The sequence below is a fragment of the Trichomycterus rosablanca genome, chromosome 16 (genome assembly GCF_030014385.1).
Source record: "Trichomycterus rosablanca isolate fTriRos1 chromosome 16, fTriRos1.hap1, whole genome shotgun sequence".
Classification (NCBI taxonomy): Eukaryota; Metazoa; Chordata; class Actinopteri; order Siluriformes; family Trichomycteridae; genus Trichomycterus; species Trichomycterus rosablanca.
The window spans coordinates 7,403,984-7,422,133 of record NC_086003.1 but is presented as its reverse complement, the minus strand read 5'-3'; the positions used below and the strand labels follow the sequence as shown (position 1 = coordinate 7,422,133).

The following is an 18,150-nucleotide window of genomic DNA, read 5'->3' as shown; positions in this document are numbered from 1 at the left end:
CCGTTATCTGATATACAATCTAGCGCACTATGTAGGGAACATAAATCCGCGATCTGATACACAATCTAGCGCACTGTGTAGGGAACATAAATCCGCGATCTGATACACAATCTAGCGCACTATGTAGGGAACATAAATCCGCGATCTGATACACAATCTAGCGCACTATGTAGTGAACATAAATCCGCGATCTGATACACAATCTAGTGCACTATGTAGGGAACATAAATCCGCGATCTGATACACAATCTAGTGCACTATGTAGGGAACTTTAATGTGTTTGTAACGCGAACAGTTAGCTTAATTAAAGCAATAAGCCACGAGAGGCCGTACGTTACTGTGATTTTAGCACGGGGATGACGTTTTTGGCACGACGCGAAGCGGAGTGCCTAAAACTTCTTTCCCCGTGCTAAAATCGTAACAGTAACGTACGGTCTCGAGTGGCTTATTGCTTTTATAAAACGGCGGTCAACATAAAATATAATAAATACAACAATGTTTAATCATAAATGTATTTATTGTGTATAAACTTACAATAAAGCATTCTTCCGCGACGCAAGGTAATCCGATTAACAGTGTTGCTAGGCAACGTGAGGGCGAAAATAACATTAACTTTCTCTATTCAGTGGCGTATTAATATGGAATGATGTGAGGTGGTCCTAGGTGTGCGTTTATCGGGGATTTTACAACGGCTTCGAACGCGGCTCAGCCAATCAGATTTTAGGACCGGAACTATCCGTTTTATAATATTACTTTTGACTTTTGATTTATGTAAGTTGCTACTGAGGCCTTAATCTCTATCTATCCGGTACCGGTCCGCAGCCCGGTGGTTGGGGACCACTGAACTAGGACGTGTAATTTCACAAATACGTTAGACTTTGATTCCTGTGTTCCTTCTTTTCTTGCGTTCTTGAATGAAAGATTTAGGAATCAAAGAAAGAAAATAAGGTGACGTGAAAGAAATGAGACGAATCCTGCGCAGGCGCAGACGCAGACACCGAGTCGTTAGAACGATTAGCTTGTCTGGCCCCGTTGGCTTTCCACATTGATCACTTGCTCAATCCAATGGAGAGAGCTGCTTTCTCAAACGATAGCGACCCTCAATTCATCCTTAGTAACCGTGATGGCCGAGCTGCAGGAGAATATGCGTGTTTTATGACATTATCGTGTCGATTTTGACATTATTATTTATTTTTGGTGTGTATTTATGTTTGATTGTAATGAAGCCGAGGCCGCAGTGCTGGATTGGTGGATTATATAGCTGGGTGTAGCGGGGAAAGACGATTTTAGCTTTATTATACATTAAACGGGCGAGTCGAGGCTACATCTGGGCCTTAATCAAATACTGCATCGTGGATTTTTCATATCTGAAGGTAATAAGATTGTGGCGTGTTTTTTTCCACGGTGACTGTATTTGTGTGTCTCCATCTGTCAGGTGGAACCTTATTACTACTGTTATTTATCCAGCCTGTGTGTGTGTGTGTGTGTGTGTGTGTGTGTGTGTGTGTGTGTGTGTGTGTGTGTGTGTGTGTGTGTGTGTGCGCGTTCATTCATTCATTCATTCATTCATCCAATATCAGCCATAACATTAAAACCACCTCCTTGTTTCTACACTCACTTACCATATAGAAGCACTTTGTAGGTCTACAATTACTGACTGTAGTCCATCTGTTTCTCTGCATGCTTTGTTACCCCCCTTTCACCCTGTTCTTCAATGGGTCAGGACCCCCACATGACCACTACAGAGCAGGTATTATTTGGATGGTGGATCATTCTCAGCACTGCAGTGACACTGACATGGTGGTGGTGTGTGTAAACACCTCACTGTCACTGCTGGACTGAGAATAGTCCACCAACCTAAAGCATCCTGTGACCACTGATGAAGGTCTAGAAGATGACCAACTCAAACAGCAGCGATAGATGAGCGATCATCTCTGACTTTACATCTACAAGGTGGACCAACTGGGTAGGAGTGTGGGCGGCACGGTGGCTAAGTGGGTAGCACTGTCGCCTCACAGCGAGAAGGTCCTGGGTTCGATCCCCAGGTGGAGTTTGCATGTTCTCCCTGTGTCCGCGTGGGTTCACTCCAAAGACATGCAAGTGAGGTGATTTGGAGATACTGAATTGTCCATGACTGTGTTCGATATAACCTTGTGTAATGAGTAACTACCATTTCTGTCATGAATGTAACCAAAAGTGTAAAGCATGACGTTAAAATACTAATAAACAAACAAACAGGTAGGAGTGTCTAATAGAGTGGACAGTGAGTGGACACGGCATTTAAAAACTCCAGCAGCGCTGCTGTGTCTGATCCACTCATACCAGCACAACACACACTAACACACCACCACCATGTCAGTGTCACTGCAGTGCTGAGAATGATCCACCACCTAAGTAATACGGCGGCACGGTGGCTTAGTGGGTCGCCTACTAAGAAGGTCCTGGGTTCGATCCCCAGGTGGGGCGGTCCGGGTCCTTTCTGTGTGGAGTTTGCATGTTTTCCCAGTGTCCGCGTGGGTTTCCTCCGGGTGCTCCGGTTTCCTCCCACAGTCCAAAAACATGCAAGTGAGGTGAATTGGAGATACTAAATTGTCAAATACTGCGTTTGATATAACCTTGTGAATTGATGAACCTTGTGTAATGAGTAACTACCGTTCCTGTCATGAATGTAAACAAAGTGTAAAACATGACGTTAAAATCCTAATAAACAAATAAACAAACCTAAGTAATACCTGCTCTGTGGTGGTCCTGTAGGGGTCCTGACCATTGAAGAACAGGGTGAAAGCAGCCTAAAAAGGTATGTAGAGAAACACATGGACTACAGTCAGTAATTGTAGAACTACAAAGTGCTTCTATATGGTAAGTGGAGCTGATAAAATGGACAGTGAGTGTAGAAACAAGGAGGTGATCTTATTCTTTAGCATGGTTATTTATTAGAATTTAACCTCTTACAACCTCGAACCAGAAAAGGTTTGACTGACTTTAATTTCATTGCAGACAGGATGAACCTGAGATGTTTCATGTTTTATCTGCTCAACTTCATTTCATTTATTAATAAACATCCATTCCTGCATTTCAGGCCTGCAACACATTCCAAAAAAAGTTGGGACACGGGCAATTCAGTTCTAGTAATAAGGTGAACAAACTAAATAATGATGTGAACCCTTTTTGAACCCATTGAATTCTCTTGTGAAGTTTGGTAAATACTGAAGTGTCCCAACCCACCAAGGCTTGCACAGACTGAGCCCCCTTTTATACCCTTTTCTCTCCTATTTCTCCCCTGTACCAACCTAATAAGACACCATTGTGGAAACCACTGCGCCACCTGCCTTAAGTTTGCCGAGGATCATCCGGCTATTCCAAAACATTACTGACAAGAATACACACTATTGAAATTGGAAGTATGATTGTCAGTCATAAAAGATATGATCATCCCCGATCACCACAAGTTTCTATAACCTAGAACCCCCCCAAGCTCTGTACCTTTGTCTATACTAAGTAGTAGTACTACTATTTTTTTATTTCTTATTTGTGTATTTGTTTTTCTTTGTCTTTTGCAGAATGGATTCAGATGAAGGGGATGGAGGCCTCGAAATCAAAATTGTACCACCAGAGCTTTACGACTCGGCCCGGGCAAAAATTGATGCCAACCTCCGCTGGCTTTTCGCCAAAGCGTATGGAGAAGGTAAATAAAGTCTTGCACTTTCTATCTAGGGCTGGACGATATGGCTAAAATGTATATCACGATATAACTCCTAATTTCGGTCGATACGATATAATTCCGATAACGATATGAATAATACAAATGTCAGAAAAACTGCCAAGAACACCAACATTGGAAAGTTGTAACTGCAAACCTCTGAAAAATTTATTTGCAAAATCTATAAAATCTCACCCTTTACAACTACATAATATTTTAGAAATAATAATAATAATACAAATAAATTAGCTTTCACCTTTTACTTGTATTCAGCATCAAAAACACATCATTATTCTCAAATAAACATAAGCTTTGACATTACATAATATAATATATTAACATATGTCTTAACCAGAGGTGGAAAGAGTACTAAAATATTGTACTCAAGTAAAAGTACTATTACTTTGATGAATTTTTACTTAAGTACGAGTAAAGTTACTAGTCTAAAAATCTACTCAAGTAAAAAGTAACTCATTTAAAATGTACTCAGAGTAAACGTTACTTAGTAACTTGTTTAACATTTAAAACATTTAGGGATGTGTCATGTGTCATGTGTCATTTTAGTCCCATAAAACTTTTTCAAACTGTATAACCACTAGTGATGTGTCGTAGAATGATTCGAATCTGTTGAACGGCCCTTTAAACTGAAATGAAGGAATCGATTCGCGCTTTTGGGAGTCGTTATGTATATATACGGCTCTAAACGGAACCGAGACAAAAGATCCGACTCCCCATCCCAGAATTCACTGCAGCAGTTTCCCAGCCGTGATTTCTTTAGCATTTATTATTTTACTCAGTAACGGATCTTATTTAAAATGTAGCGAATTACAATTCTTAATACAAAACATACTTAAGTAAAAGTAAAATTACAGGCTGTAAAATCTACTTTAAAATGTACAAGGGCACAAAAAACGACTAGGTTACAGTAACGTGAGTAAGTGTAATTCATTACTTTCTACCTCTGGTCTTAACTTACTTTAATCCACAACATGGACTGATTATTATTTGTATGTAAACATTTTCAAACAAAAGTGCTCAACCAGGATAAATTATATAAAAAAGTGCTTGAGTTGCTGCAGAATTTACTATATCAGTTGTTGCGCTTGAAGAATACAGAAAAAAAGAGTCTAGTCTTTCCTCTCATCAACTATTTCGTCTGCTTCTTTTTAAACTGTGGATGCTCGTTCACTCACAGCTATTGAACTCATGTTGCCGCTGATATCCACTGTGTTGTAGGTAGAGTAATCAGAGCGCTAACGCTGAGCACTGGCTTCGTGCCTGTGGCGCACGTCATCACGCCTTTACGTAAGCATATTGATCGAGTTTGTTTAAAAATATCACCGTTATTGAAACATTTTCTATCGCGATATACAGTGTATCACAAAAGTGAGTACACCCCTCACATTTCTGCACATATTTCATTATATCTTTTCATGGGACAACACTATAGACATGAAACTTGGATATAACTTAGAGTAGTCAGTGTACAGCTTGTATAGCAGTGTAGATTTACTGTCTTCTGAAAATAACTCAACACACAGCCATTAATGTCTAAATAGCTGGCAACATAAGTGAGTACACCCCACAGTGAACATGTCCAAATTGTGCCCAAATGTGTCGTTGTCCCTCCCTGGTGTCATGTGTCAAGGTCCCAGGTTTAAATGGGGAGCAGGGCTGTTAAATTTGGTGTTTTGGGTACAATTCTCTCATACTGGCCACTGGATATTCAACATGGCACCTCATGGCAAAGAACTCTCTGAGGATGTGAGAAATAGAATTGTTGCTCTCCACAAAGATGGCCTGGGCTATAAGAAGATTGCTAACACCCTGAAACTGAGCTACAGCATGGTGGCCAAGGTCATACAGCGGTTTTCCAGGACAGGTTCCACTCGGAACAGGCTTCGCCAGGGTCGACCAAAGAAGTCGAGTCCACGTGTTCGGCGTCAATACAGAGGTTGGCCTTAAAAAATAGACACATGAGTGCTGCCAGCATTGCTGCAGAGGTTGAAGACGTGGGAGGTCAGCCTGTCAGTGCTCAGACCATACGCCGCACACTGCATCAACTCGGTCTGCATGGTCGTCATCCCAGAAGGAAGCTGACGCACAAGAAAGCCAGCAAACGGTTTGCTGAAGACAAGCAGTCCAAGAACATGGATTACTGGAATGCCCTGTGGTCTGATGAGACCAAGATAAACTTGTTTGGCTCAGATGGTGTCCAGCATGTGTGGCGGCGCCCTGGTGAGAAGTACCAAGACAACTGTATCTTGCCTACAGTCAAGCATGGTGGTGGTAGCATCATGGTCTTGGGCTGCATGAGTGTTGCTGGCACTGGGGAGCTGCAGTTCATTGAGGGAAACATGAATTCCAACATGTACTGTGACATTCTGAAACAGAGCATGATCCCCTCCCTTCGAAAACTGGGCCTCATGGCAGTTTTCCAACAGGATAACGACCCCAAACACAACCTCCAAGATGACAACTGCCTTGCTGAGGAAGCTGAAGGTAAAGGTGATGGACTAAACCCAATTGAGCACCTGTGGCACATCCTCAAGTGGAAGGTGGAGGAGTTCAAGGTGTCTAACATCCACCAGCTCCGTGATGTCATCATGGAGGAGTGGAAGAGGATTCCAGTAGCAACCTGTGCAGCTCTGGTGAATTCCATGCCCAGGAGGGTTAAGGCAGTGCTGGATAATAATGGTGGTCACACAAAATATTGACACTTTGGGCACAATTTGGACATGTTCACTGTGGGGTGTACTCACTTATGTTGCCAGCCATTTAGACATTAATGGCTGTGTGTTGAGTTATTTTAAGAAGACAGTAAATCTACACTGCTATACAAGTTGTACACTGACTACTCTAAGTTATATCCAAGTTTCATGTCTATAGTGTTGTCCCATGAAAAGATATAATAAAATATTTGCAGAAATGTGAGGGGTGTACTCACTTTTGTGATACACTGTATATCGATATCGAATTATTGTCCAGCACTATTTCTATCCTTCTGATGTGTGTGTATGGCACGTGGGGACAAAATTCCAAGATTGTAAGACAGCCCTTGTGGTTAGTTCTGACTTTTTCAGATCATTGATACTGGCATTTACACTGGGAGAGCTTTCTACTAAACGCTGGACTTTATTGGTGGAGTTCCCAGATTTGAGATATGTACAGCACTGTGATGGTAGAGTGTCTAATCAATTGAGGGTATAAAGCCTTTCTCAAGGGCCCAACAGTGGCAACCTGGCAAGGGTGGGGCTTGAACCAGCGACCTTGGGATTACTAGTCCAGTACTAGTCCAGGCTACACCTTCCCCAATACAGTATTACTCATCCTACCCCAAATTATTTAATGTAAATAAAGCAACGTTTCGCAATCAGACACAACATCTAAATTTGGAGGAGTGCCCAATACGTCAATTGCGATCTACCAGTCGATCACACAGTGCACACTGTTAGACCACATCTCATTCAAACAGTTTAACGTGATTGACATGAAAAGTGGCCACTGTTTCTTTAATTTGTGGTTCATTACACCTACATAGCTACACCTCAGCCCACCTAAAGCACTGCAAATCTACAACGTTTTCATTCATCAGTAGCCAGTTTGCGCCAGTTTGCACCATTTTTTCTTTTTTTCTTTTGTAACCTACAACGTTTGTGAAGATGAGAGCGCAACCAAGAACAAAGAAACAAAAAACGGTTCGATCCAGGCAAGAACACTGCAAAGAGGACTGTTTAATTCATACATGGAAGAAGCTGATGGAGAAAAATCAGATGTCATGTTGCATACAGAAATTTTAACCCGACAATCTGACATTCATATGACGTTAAGGGCGTCTGCTGGACAATTTTGGAACTTGCTGGTTGAGGAAAAATATCCAAACATAAGAAAATGTGCCACATATTTGAGAGCATTTTTGGATCAGCCTTTTTCTACATAAAAATAATTACGTCTAAATATCGGTCCACCCTTACTGATCAACACTTGGAAGCTGTTTGAGACTTAGTATCAGCAGCTACTGTCCAGACTACATAAACCTGCCTGACACCATTCAGTACAAATCATCAGAATAAGGTTAGTGTGATTTTTCAGAGGGTTAAGGGCCTTGCTCACGGTCCAACAGTGGCTGCATGGCAGAGCTGGGATTTGCAGCTCAAAAACCTTACCCATACGTTTTGTTCTTTAGGTGTTTTCAGGGACAGTTAGTAATATATTTACAGTAGAAGGACTTGAGCCTAATTTGTTTACAGAAGTAACAGCATCATGGTGACATCACTAATCCATGGGACAAAAATACTTCTCTATGAGTGAAAGGGTGGGGGTGGGGGGATTTCTCACACACAGCGACTTCAGACTCGACTCGGACTCGACTCATGACTCGCCAAAAAATGAGTCCCTATTGTCAGCATGTGTTAACATTAGTTATGTGTGACAATATATATATACTTACATTTGAACATTTTCATTACCTTTGGATTGGAATCTCACTTAAATGGTGGAATACCCTACGTAGTGCACTCCACAGGAACAACTGGGGTGAATGGAACGCTCCTACAGAATTGGCGCTGATGGTTGAAAGAAGCTTTCTGAACCAATCAGGCCTTCTGATTGTAATTTTTAGTAAGAAATGCTATTTATGTTATTTGCATTTATTCAGTTTGCGTCACACAGATGATGTTAATGAAACGCTTGATTGGCTTTCTAACGAGTTTGTGTTTTACTTCACAACCGGGAAAAGTTTGGAGGTTTTTCATTATAAGCACATTTACAAAATAACGGATTGTATTCCTAATGGGACACACGCTTATAAATGTAATAGCATCTGGAACAAAATAAGCTAAGGTAAGCAGTGGTTATGATTTATCAGTTTAAGCTTTTAACTGGTACCTAGGAAAGTAAAGTCTAGGTAAAGCTTAAGTAAAACGGCAAAATACAGTCACTAATCTGTTGTTTTTTATCTGAACTTACGTATTATTTGTTTATTTCTACGCTACATTTCCAGTATATGTTTTGTGTATATTATATTGACTCGTGACTTGACTCGGACTCTAGCCTAAAGACTCGTGACTTGACTCGGACTCTAGCCTAAAGACTCGTGACTTGACTCGGACTCCAGCCTAAAGACTCGTGACTTGACTCGGACTCTAGCCTAAAGACTCGTGACTTGACTCGGACTCTAGCCTAAAGACTCGTGACTTGACTCGGACTCCAGCCTAAAGACTCGTGACTTGACTCGGACTCTAGCCTAAAGACTCGTGACTTGACTCAGACTCTAGCCTAAAGACTCGTGACTTGACTCGGACTCCAGTCTAAAGACATGTGACTTGACTCGGACTCCAACCTAAAGACTCGTGACTTGACTCGGACTCCAGTCTAAAGACTCGTGACTTGACTCGGACTCGGCATTGGTGGAGAGGAAGCAGGATGCAATCAGGCAATCGGACGCGCTTAAAGGGAGAAAAAGGGAAGAAAATGCATAAAGAAAAAAAAAAATATATACAGTATATAAAAAAAGAGTCTTCAAAATGAGTGGAGGATCATGCTTTTCTTTTTGAATTCCTCCACCACTCAATCATATACTCAGTCATTGTTGCAGTAGTAAATTTGACTCAGCCTTCCTTTTCTCAGACGCCCAAATTATGTCAGTTGTCCAGCCCACTCTTTCTCCGAAACGACCAAATTATATCAGTTGAGCGCCCAATTGGCCACTGGTGGTGAAGTTTTCTCATATTTAATAACGTGTATAATATCAACTTTACTGTGTCATGATTAATTTATATACAATCTTTGTTGTTTGGCACTGCTTTACAATCTCGGCTTTGAATTTTGCCCTTTATAGCAGATAAATAATTGTCATTTTGCTAACTTGACTAAGCAGCATGTACTTTCCATTGTAGTGCTGCATCATGTCTCAGCACTTTGCCAGTTTAAAATCAGTGGCTTTGTGGGGGCAAACCAGTCATTTGCAAGTTGCCTTAATACTGTATTATGGCTTTTGTCTGGCTAAAGGGAGTGGTTGGTCAATATGAGTCCAAGGTGTGTTTCAGTGTGTGTGGCCTCTCTCTGACCTATTTCTGACCATACGGCATTATTTATTAAGAGGAGAGACGGTACATTCAACTGTGCGTATGAAGTGAAATATATTCAATATTCTGTCATGCACTGAATGATGAGGCAATATTGTTGGGATGCCACAGCCAATCATTGCCAGAAGTCTTAGAGAGCATAGTTACATTAAACAATCTTGGTTGTGTGTGACCTCAACATCATCCAGAGGCCTCAAATTTGAGCCCCCTACTATACCACAAACCCTTTGTGCCTGGGAGCTGAGGCCCAATTGCACCTGCTGTAAGGGTGGGAGGAATGGCATATCCGTCTCCCCTTTCTATTGTGCGATGCCAGCCAGTGTGTTAAATCTGCAAGCTTATGTGTAGAACCAGATAAGATTTTCTTTTCAGATCTGATCTGGATTGGTTTAAGATGTCTTGGAGAAAGCATGTGTTGGCCACAAGAATTTATAATTAGTGTGTGCGTTGGGGGGTAGATATGAGAATGAGGCTGCCACCACCCCTTTTATGTTTGGATGTACTTGTTCTGTAGATGTTGTGTAATGGGGATACCTTAGTGAGTGGGAACTGGCAAGATCTAAACTGGGTAGGAAAAAGTACACTATATTGCCAAAAGTATTCGCTCGTCTGCCTTCACACGCATATGAACTTGAGTGACTCCCATTCTTAATCCATAGGGTTTAATATGATGTCGGCCCACCCTCTGCAGCTATAACAGCTTCAACTCTTCTGGGAAGGCTTTCCACAAGGTTTAGGAGTGTGTTTATGGACCTTGCTTTGTGCACTGTCATGTTGGAACAGGAAGCATTAAGAGTTACTTTTACTGGAACTAAGGGGCCGAGCCCAACTCCTGAAAAACAACCCCACACCACAATCCCCCCTCCACCAAACTTTACACTGGTACAATGCAGTCAGACAAGTACCGTTCTCCTGGCAACCACCAAACCCAGACTCGTCCATCGGATTTCCAGACAGAGAAGCGTGATTCGTCACTCCAGAGAACACGTCTCCACCGCTCTAGAGTCCAGTGGCGGCGTGCTTTACACCACTGCATCTGACGCTTTTGCATTGCGCTTGGTGATGTAAGGCTCGGATGCAGTTGCTCGGCCATGGAAACCCATTCCATGAAGCTCTCTACACACTGTTCTCGAGCTAATCTGAAGGCCACATGAAGTTTGGAGGTCTGTAGCGATTGACTCTGCAGAAAGTTGCCGACCTCTGCGCACTATGCGCCTCAGCATCCGCTGACCCGCTCTGTCATTTTACGTGACCTAACACTTCATGGCTGAGTTGCTGTTATAATAGCACTGACAGTTGACTGTGGAATATTTAGTAGTGAGGAAATTTTACGACTGGACTTGTTGCACAGGTGGCATCCTATCACGGTACCACGCTGGAATTCACTGAGATCCTGAGAGCGACCCATTCTTTCACTAATGTTTGTAGAAGCAGTCTGCATGCCTAGGTGCTTGGTTTTATACACCTGTGGCCATGGAAGTGATTGGAACACCTGAATTCAATGATTTGGATGGGTGAGTGAATATGTGGACACCCTGCTTAATTATTTAATTCATGAGTTTTAGATACATTCTTTGCTACCAGGTAAATAAGTGGGTGAAAGTGGGTGTTAGTTATAGGGCTGGCTGAAATCTGTGTTAAGTGAGCCGAACTGGCCTACCAGTTTACTTTTCACGCCTGCATTAGAGGGTATAAAGACACTGTTTATGTTTGTTACAATTGCAGTGGTGTTGCTCTTTAAAACAGCAGTGGTAGACCATATTGCAGGTATCATCGAATGGTAGTGTTGCCAACCATCTCTCTCACTGGTCTGCCAGATACATTTGGCTGCCAGTCAGGACAAGCTTGTTTTCATTTCTTAGCACCTATTAATTCTTTCTAGTGATATCCAATTACTCGCTTGTATCTCTCTTTCACTGCTGCACTCCTACCCTGGCCAAGGAGGGCTGTACCTAACACTCACCCCCTTCCCTTAGTGTGCAGTTGCCAACCGCTTCTTTTTTACCAGCAACGTCACGGGTTCACACAGGGTACAGAGAGTCAAGCACTGATCTCCATTATCCCCTGTCTGTGCAGGCGTCATTGAGCAGCCAGCAAAGGGCCGTAATGAGGCCGCAGCAGTGATGAGGAAGTCTTACCAGTCCCCATATCCTGGCAGCTGAAAAGCATTCCTGTAGCATAATACTGCCACCACAAGGTTACTGCCGCCTCTATGAGATGGTATTAGCTTGGTGATGTGCAATACCTGCAGTATTTCTACCTTGCGTTGTCTGGTGTAACTGGACCCACCACAACACTGACCAGAATAAATGCTTAGTCATTTTTCTGTTTTCTTCTGCTCTGCTTGATTTCCAGATTGCGTCCCCGATGACCTCAGAGATCCCTTCTACGTAGACCAGTATGGCGTCGAGCACATCAAGCCTCCCGTGCTGGAGCTGCTGCTGTCGGTTGAGCTGTACTCACGCGTGTGCATGTTCCTCTCGCTGGGCGAGCAGTCGGCCACGCGCCACACGCACCTCTCCGTCCTGCAGGTGCTCGCCCGCCAGTCCATCGACGTCCTCGAGCCCGACGGGACTCCCGTCACGCACCACGACCTGGCCTCCACCCCCATCAGGATGGTGAGTGATAGGCTGCTGATCTTTGACCTGTTAAGCAAAGACTCAAATGGATCCATGCATAATGACTGGGGTTTGTAGTAGCGGTGTGTCAGTGGGAGAGGGAATTCCAGCCGTTGGGTGACCATCTGCTCGGAGGCCGGTGGGTATCTGTGTGCTTCTGTGTAATCCGCTTCAGGGCTGCATAATCGACGCTGCTTAATGACACTATACGTGGACGCCGCTACTAATAGTTGAGTTCAGGTGTTGCACCTTACAATGGAATTACATACTTGTGACCTCATAGTTTATAAAGAAAAACGTATGTATTTACACCGATCAGGCATAACATTATGACTACCTTCCTAATACTGTGTTGGTCCCCCTTTTACTGCCCCATACGCAACAACCTGTGATGCACTGTGTATTCTGACACCTTTCTATCGGAACCAGCATTAACTTCTTCAGCAGTCTGTTGGATCTCTTCACGTGCATCAATGACCCTTGGCCGCTCATGACCCTGTCGCCGGTTTACCACTGTTCCTTCCTTGGGCCACTTTTGATAGATACTGACCACTGCAGAGCTGCAGTTTTGGAGATGCTCTGACCCAGTCGTCTAGCCATCACTCAAACTCGCTCAAATCCTTATGCCTATTTTTCCTGCTTCTAACATCAACACTGAGGATAAAATGTTCACCCATTGCCTAATAGATCCCACCCACTAACAGGTGCCGTGATGAAGAGATAATCAGTGTTATTCACTTCACCTGTCAGTGGTCATGATGTTATGCCTGGTCGGTGTTCAAATCTCAGCTGTGTTATCTTCTGGCTGGTCATCTACGCAGCTATGATTGGCTATGTGAGGATGGGTGGTTGATCTTTAGAATGGATTGCCACACTATCAATGATATTCCTACTTTGCGCTCATTGTTTCCAGGTGAAACCAGATCTGCTGTGACCCTGACCCTAATAAAGCAGTTGATGAAAATGAAATGCAACATAAATCGAGTGTTTAGACACCCCCGATAGAAAACATTAGTACCGTGGAAGGAAACCGGAGCTACCGGAGGAAACCCACACAGACACGGGGAGAACATGCAAACTCTGCCCAGGACCTTCCTGCTGTGAGGCGACAGTGCTACTCACTGAGCTACCGTGCCGCCCAGCTTCAAGACATTTACTAAAAAAAATTGACTTGGCAGTCCTTTCCCAGTCTTCCTTGCTAAAACACTCCAAATTGGACAGATTGCGAGAGGGGGATTATGCTATTTTATTATACACTGATCAGCCATAACATTAAAACCATTAAGTCCATTTTATCAGCTCCACTTACCATATAGAAGCACTATGCAGTTCTACAATTACTGACTGTAGTCCATCTGTTTCTCTGCATGCTTTGTTAGCCCCCTTCCATGCTGTTCTTCAATGGTCAGGACCCCCACAGGACCACCACAGAGCAGGTATTATTTAGGTGGTGGATGATTCTCAGCACTGCAGTGACACTGACATGGTGGTGGTGTGTTAGTGTGTGTTGTGCTGGTATGAGTGGATCAGACACAGCAGCGCTGCTGGAGTTTTTAAATACCGTGTCCACTCACTGTCCACTCTGTTAGACACTCCTACCAAGTTGGTCCACCTTGTAGATGTAAAGTCAGAGACAATCGCTCATCTATTGCTGCCTTCATCAGTGGTCACAGGACTCTGCCCTCGGGGTGCTGTTGGCTGGATCTTTTTGGTTGGGGGACTATTCTCAGTCCAGCAGTGACAGTGAGGTGTTTAAAAACTCCATCAGCGCTACTGTGTCTGATCCACTCATACCAGCACAAGAACAGGGTGAAAGCAGGCTAAAAAAGTATGTAGAGAACAGATGGACTACAGTCAGTAATTGTAGAACTACAAAGTGCTTCTATATGGTAAGTGGAGCTGATAAAATGGACAGTGAGTGTAGAAACAAGGAGGTCATTCCAATGTAATACCTGATCGGTGTATTTTAAAATGACAACAGCATGCAACAACTTGTTGGAAGAGCATGGCTGTGTGATCAGAGAGTGGGGCTGCTAGACTGGCCTGCCTGCAGTCCAGAACTGTTGTCCATTAAAAACATCTGGTGCATTACAAAGTGCAAAATTAGGCACTTAAGCTGTATGGCTGCACAAAATAGACTTTTATGACTGTAAAAATGAGCTGTTTGTTGTAACCTTTAGTCTTCAGTCTGCTCTTTCTCATTAAAACTGCATTTGCTTTGTGTGTGCGGACAGAGCTCTCATATCCCGCTGATCGATGCTCTGATGATGGCATGTACGATGGAGATGGTGAATGTAGAGCGGGTGATGTCGAGCATCAAGCGCTTCTCATCCTACAGCTCCACCAAAGAACTCCAGGTTCCCCTGCACATGGAGGAGGCCATGCTCTTCTGGATCAACAAGGTCAGCAAATCCCAGAGTCTGTATATCAGTGTGTGTGTGTGAGTTGTGTACTATTAGGCGTGGGTGGGTACCAAAAGTTGAATTGTCACAGTAATGGTACACAAATTATATGGGCAAAAATATGTGGACAGCTGACAGGAGCTTGGATATTTCATTCCAAAACTATGGGTTTGAATTTGCCCATTTGCAGCTATAACAGCCTTTGCTTCTGTGGAACAGCTTTCCGAGATTTCTGTGGTGCTATCAGCCGGTCGGGCTTCTACACATACATACTTGGCTACAGTTCCATTGCAAATTAGGTTTATTACCAAATAAACCAAACATCTGAAACAGCTGCCCAAAGCCCTGGATGGATTGGTGCTCTGTTCAGGGTAGTTTATCCTGGTGGAGCTGGGCCCACCGTGACCCTGATCAGGTTAAAGCTCACTCACTCACTTTCTTAACTGCTTATCCAATTATGGTCGGGGGGAAGGCGGGTGCTTTTCAATGGGCGCAAGGCACACAGTAACATCCTGGACGGGGCACCAGTCCATCGCAGGGCACACACACACACACACACACACACACACACAAACTTACACACCCATTCACCTATAGAGCAATTCAGTGTCTCCAATTCACCTGACTGCATGTTTTTGGACTGTGGGTGGAAACCGGAGCTCCCGGAGGAAACCCACGCAGATACGAGGAGAACATGCAAACTCCACACAGAAAGGACCCGGACTGCCCCGCCTGGGGATCGAACCCAGGATCTTCTTGATCTTCTTGTGAGGCGACAGTGCTACCCACCGAGCCACCGCCAACACCAGTTCTCCTTTTTCGTGCTCTTTAAAAGCATGGCTTTGTAGACCCAGAGTGTGTGTGCTTGACCGGCCTGCCTGTTAATTAATTCCAGGCATAACATTATGACCACTGACAGGTGAAGTGAATAACACTGATTGTCTCTTCATCACGGCACCTGTTAGTGGGTGGGATATATTAGGCAACAAGTGAACATTTTATCCTATATGGGCAAGCGTGAGGATTTGAGCCAGTTTGACCAGGGCCAAATTGTGATGGCTAGACGACTGGGTCAGAGCATCTCCAAAACTGCAGCTATTGTGGGGTTCCTGGTCTGCAGTGGTCAGTATCTATCAAAAGTGGTCCAAGGAAGGAACAGTGGTGTCATGGGCGGCCAGGGCTCATTGATGCACGTGGGGAGCGAAGGCTGGCCCGTGTGGTCCGATCCAACAGACGAGCTACTGTAGCTCAGATTGCTGAAGAAGTTAATGCTGGTTCTGATAAAAAGATGTCAGAATACACAGTGTCAGAATCACATGGCACCAGGATGCACTATGGAAAGAAGGCAAGCCGGCGGAGGCAGTGTGATGCTTTGGGCAATGTTCTGCTGGGAAACCTTGTGTCCTGCCATCCATATGGATGTTACTTTGACATGGGAACAGTATTCCCTGATAACTGTGGCCTCTTTCAGCAGGATAATGCGCCCTGCCACAAAGCAAAAAACGCTTCAGGAACGGTTTGAAGAGCACAAGAACGAGTTTGAGGTGTTGACTTGGCCTCCAAATTCCCCAGATCTTAATCCAATCGAGCATCTGTGGGATGTGCTGGACAAACAAGTCCGATCCGTGGAGGCCCCAGCTCACAACTTGCAGGAGTTAAAGGATCTGCTGCTAACATCATGGTGCCAGATACCACAGCACACCTTCAGGGGTCTAGTGAAGGCCAGGCCTCAACGGGTCAGGGCTGTTTTGGCAGCAAAAGGGGGGCCAAGACAATATTAGGAAGGTGGTCACAAACTTTCCAAACTGCAGCAATTAGTGTCCACAGTTCCCCAACCATTACAAACTGTAATTAATAGGAAAGGTGATGATTTAAATATATTTACATTTACTGAATGGTCTTTCTGTGTGCTGGATTGCAATTGGATATGCATTAAGCTGTAAACTCTGAATTTTTTTATCTCTGTGTGTGTGTGTGTGTGTGTGTGTGTGTGTGTGTGTGTGTGTGTGTGTGTGTGTGTGTGGTAGGTTATTTCAAGAACCAGGGAGATCTGTGAAAAAGAACTCAAGCTAAAACAACAACTGATGGACTCACCATGTCATCAAAAGGTATAGCTAACAAATCAGAGGGATTATTCTCCCAACTGTAGAGGTCCATATTAGCATGCAGGCCTGCAGTGTCCGCCCTACTTTTTTTTAGGTCTGGTGTATTCATATGGACAAACTAGACAGTTTTCTGGTGAGTGTAGAACATACCAAAACTACTGTGTAGACTATTAGGATCGAGTTAACTTGTTATGCACATCTAGAATTGTCATTAGGTATTGTCAACCAATGACAATTTCAACTTCTTAAATCTTGTGCTAACACTCAATAACCGTAGATCTACAACCCCAAATCAGAAAAAGTTGGGACTGTACGGAAAATGCAAATAAGATAAAAATGCAGTGTTCCTTACATTTACTTTGACTTTTATTTGATTGATTTCATCTGATTTGTTAATAAACATCCATTCCTGCATTTCAGACCTGCAACACATTCCAAAAAAAGTTGGGATGGGGGCAATTTAAGGCTAACTAATGATGTGATTCCAAACAGGTGATTGTCATCATGGTTTGGTACAAAAGCAGCATCCAGGAAAGGCTGAGTCTCTGATGAGCAAAGATGATCAGAGGATCTCCAGTTTGTCAACAAAGAAAGATTAGAAGGGATTTGCACATTTCTCCCCCTACAGTGCATAATATCATTAAACCATTCAAGGAATCAGGAGGAATTTCAGTGCGTTCAGGCCAAGGATGCAAGCTTAAGCTGAACGCTTGTGATCTTCGATCCCTCAGACGGCACTGCATCAAGAACCGCCACTCAACAATAGCTGATATAACCACATGGGTGAGGGATTACTTTGGCAAACCTTTGTCAAGCACTACAATACAGAGTTACATGCACAAATGCCACTTAAAACTTTACTGTGCAACCAAGAAGCCTTATTTTAACCATGTCCAGAAGCGGCGTCGACTTCTCTGGGCTCGGAGGCATCTAGCATGGACCATCACACAGTGGAAACGTGTATTGTGGTCAGATGAATCAGCATTCCAGGTTTGCTTCGGACCAAAGACAAAAAGGACTATCCAGACTGTTATCAGGAACAAGTCCAAAAGCCAGGGTCTGTCATGGTATGGGGCGGTGTCAGTGCCCTTGGCAAAAGTCGTTTACACTTCTGTGATGGCAGCATTAATGCAGAAAAGTACACTGAGCAACATGTGCTGCCATCAAGACGTCGTCTTTTCCAGGGACGTCCAGCATTTTTCAACAAAACGATGCAAAACCACATGCTGCACACATCAC

The 18,150-nt window shown here is 43.6% G+C and overlaps 1 protein-coding gene across 1 annotated transcript in view; it reads left to right on the top strand.

Moving 5' to 3' along the window:
- Window positions 1-3,561: 3,561 nt before the first annotated feature.
- camsap1a (calmodulin regulated spectrin-associated protein 1a) overlaps window positions 3,562-18,150 on the top strand; it is a 33,652-nt gene continuing 19,063 nt past the window's right edge. The window contains exons 1-4 of the mRNA XM_063011179.1: window positions 3,562-3,685; window positions 12,142-12,404; window positions 14,639-14,806; window positions 16,834-16,914. Of these exons, the coding sequence (XP_062867249.1) occupies window positions 3,562-3,685; window positions 12,142-12,404; window positions 14,639-14,806; window positions 16,834-16,914 (636 nt within the window). The remainder of the gene's footprint in view (window positions 3,686-12,141; window positions 12,405-14,638; window positions 14,807-16,833; window positions 16,915-18,150) is intronic.